Below are 2,574 nucleotides of genomic sequence, written 5' to 3'. Positions count from 1 at the left end.
GGAAGGCAACGAATCACAAGGCGACACGTCACCGTACCGGAAACTGTACCAACAATATCGATTTCGAGACTTCCCATTGGCAGGAGTTAGCATTTTTGGTGGCCAAGTTAACTCCGGGTCTTTTTCGGATTTTCATGAGAATTTGAGCTATGTTAGCATTCAACCGATTGTAAACTGATTCTCCCTGAGGTGTTATCATTCTTAGGGGCGCTACTACCTCCATCTTCTTAGCAACTTTATTCAGGAGTTTTCTTTCTTTCTTTTCTCGATTGTCCTTTCACTTTCCTCGGGACTCTGTCTCGGGAACCTGCATCGCTTCCACATTTATAAACTCTTCTCTCTTATCCATGAGTTCTAAGATTGAGGCAGGAGTTCTTCGGGCTAAATCTCTCATTAAAGGTCCTCCGACTAGGATCCCATTTAAGAGAGCAGCAAAGGACTAAATCTTCTTTAAGGTCATCAACGGTCAATTTTTCGTGGTTGAATGATATGATTCCCGTGAGATTCAGTTAATTTGTCTTTGTTTCAAGGTGAAAAGATAAGTTGAAGAGATAAGTTGAAGGCTTCTTACATTTGCGACTCCCGATGAATTGTGATAGGAACACCTTTCCGAGATTGTTAAAGTTATCTAAAGAAAGACCCCAAATGCCCTTTTTTTTTTTTTTTTTTTTTTTTTTTTTTTTTTTTTTTTTTTTGTAGTAACAGTTGTTCTACTCTGACCGAAGCGCAAGTTAGATGATCCTTTTTGACCGGACTATCAGATTTTGAAGACTAAAAACCCTGAATTGCACGGCACGTTAGAAAAAAAATTGCCAGTCATCGGTGTAGTCGCTGTCAAGAAGACTGAGGCTGAACCTCAGGGGACAGGGCAAGTTAGATGATCATTTTGCTCAGGCTATCAGAGTTTAAAGTTGGCTATATAAGAGCATGCCATCTCTCCTTCTCTCCCAAAGCTGAAAGCCCTCACCATTAAAGAATTGAAACTCTTATAAGTTGTTCCAAAATGACAAACATAGTGTCGTTGATTTCCCTTTCCCTCATCATCAATGCTATATCCCTTCCACCATTACTCACATACGCGATCTCCTCTTGCGATGGCCCATGTAGTACTCTTGATGACTGTGACGGCCAGCTTATTTGCATCAATGGCAAGTGCAACGACGACCCTAATCTCGGTACTAGCGAATGCTCTGGAGGAGGAGGAGGAGGAGGCAGCTCCTCATCTGATCCTACCAATTGCCCCCCGTCCTCGGATATCCCCTCGTGCGAAGGCCAATCCAACCCTCAGTACTGCTCGCCCCCGGTAACATCCTCCACACAAGCGCGTCTCACACTGAACGATTTTAGTGAAGGTGGTGACGGCGGGGCCGAATCGGCGTGCGACGGAAAGTACCATAGCAACACAGAGCTGGTGGTGGCACTATCGACAGGGTGGTTTCAGGATCGACAACGATGTGGGAAGATGATCAAGATTGAGGCAAGTAATGGGAAGAGTACGACGGCTACCGTAGTGGACGAGTGTGACTCTGTAAATGGGTGTGATAAAGAGCACGCGTTTCAGCCACCATGCAGGAACAATATCGTGGATGGGTCGAGCGCTGTTTGGGATGCGTTGGAGTTGAATCAAAACGACGGTATCGTGGATGTTACTTGGTCTATGGCCTAGACGTAGGCTGGCTGAGTAATTGAGGAGCATCAAGTGTAATAAAATGGCGACGCATTTTATATGGCAAACAAATGCAAGTGGTGTGAACAAGAATTAAGAAATCTGGCAACACCATTAATTATTAGGGATAGCTTGATAACTTCATATGAGCCGACCTATTTTATTATCCTTATTACATTCGTTTTACTCCATGACTGCATTGCATCATTTTGTTTTTTTGGACGTAACTAGTTATGTTAGTTATGTTAATAGATGAACATATTAGTTATTAGTTAATAATGAGAAAGCTTTTCTCAAGAAAGAATCCAAGTCATTTTCTTAGAAAGGATAAGAAATTTCTCATTGAAATATATTTTATGAGATTGAATTAATATTCTTAGTCTCTAACTAGAACATTTTTGGTAAGGAATACCAGAATAGTGATGTATATGTGATAATGCTTTCACAAATATGAGAATAATAAATAAAATTAGTGACTAAAGGATAAAGATATAGAGAATTAATGTGACAGTGTCTTTGACTTTAATTCTGCTACGGAAGATTTCATGCAAGAATCAAAACCCAATATTAAGTAAATCTAAGGAATTAATTGATTTAATAAAAAAATAAAAACTAGAATGCAATTACAATTGTTTATTGGAATAAATTGTAATTAAATAGAGATTTTAGGGACTATTTGAAGCTAGTTTTATTTTTTTTCCTTTGGGTCCCTCACCAAGCTAATATAAATTAATCAAGTCAGGTTTTTTATTTATTGGCTGCTCGTTTTTATTTAAACATGGTGTAGAGAGAAATGTGTAGAAGATAGCACTGTGCAGATCGGCCGCCTATCGACCGTCACCGCGCCGCCACCGACATCCGACGGCCGGTAGGCGGTACATATTTGGCCTACCAACGTCGGCTCGGTC

At 40.6% G+C, this 2,574-nt stretch overlaps 1 protein-coding gene across 1 annotated transcript; it reads left to right on the top strand.

Moving 5' to 3' along the window:
* Positions 1–715: 715 nt before the first annotated feature.
* On the top strand, positions 716–1,838 carry LOC133878404 (kiwellin-like). The gene has a single exon (XM_062316956.1). The coding sequence runs from the start codon at positions 1,004–1,006 to the stop codon at positions 1,664–1,666; it is 663 nt and encodes a 220-aa protein (XP_062172940.1). The 5' UTR covers positions 716–1,003; the 3' UTR covers positions 1,667–1,838.
* Positions 1,839–2,574: the final 736 nt, after the last annotated feature.

Source organism: Alnus glutinosa, chromosome 9 (genome assembly GCF_958979055.1).
Source record: "Alnus glutinosa chromosome 9, dhAlnGlut1.1, whole genome shotgun sequence".
Classification (NCBI taxonomy): Eukaryota; Viridiplantae; Streptophyta; class Magnoliopsida; order Fagales; family Betulaceae; genus Alnus; species Alnus glutinosa.
The sequence above is the reverse complement of the archived record's forward strand: the minus strand, read 5'-3'. Positions and strand labels throughout refer to the sequence as shown.

What these genes read in the sequence shown, in the direction of transcription:
- LOC133878404 (XM_062316956.1), top strand. Translation starts at nt 1,004, where the DNA reads ATGACAAACATAGTGTCGTTGATTTCCCTTTCCCTCATCATCAATGCT.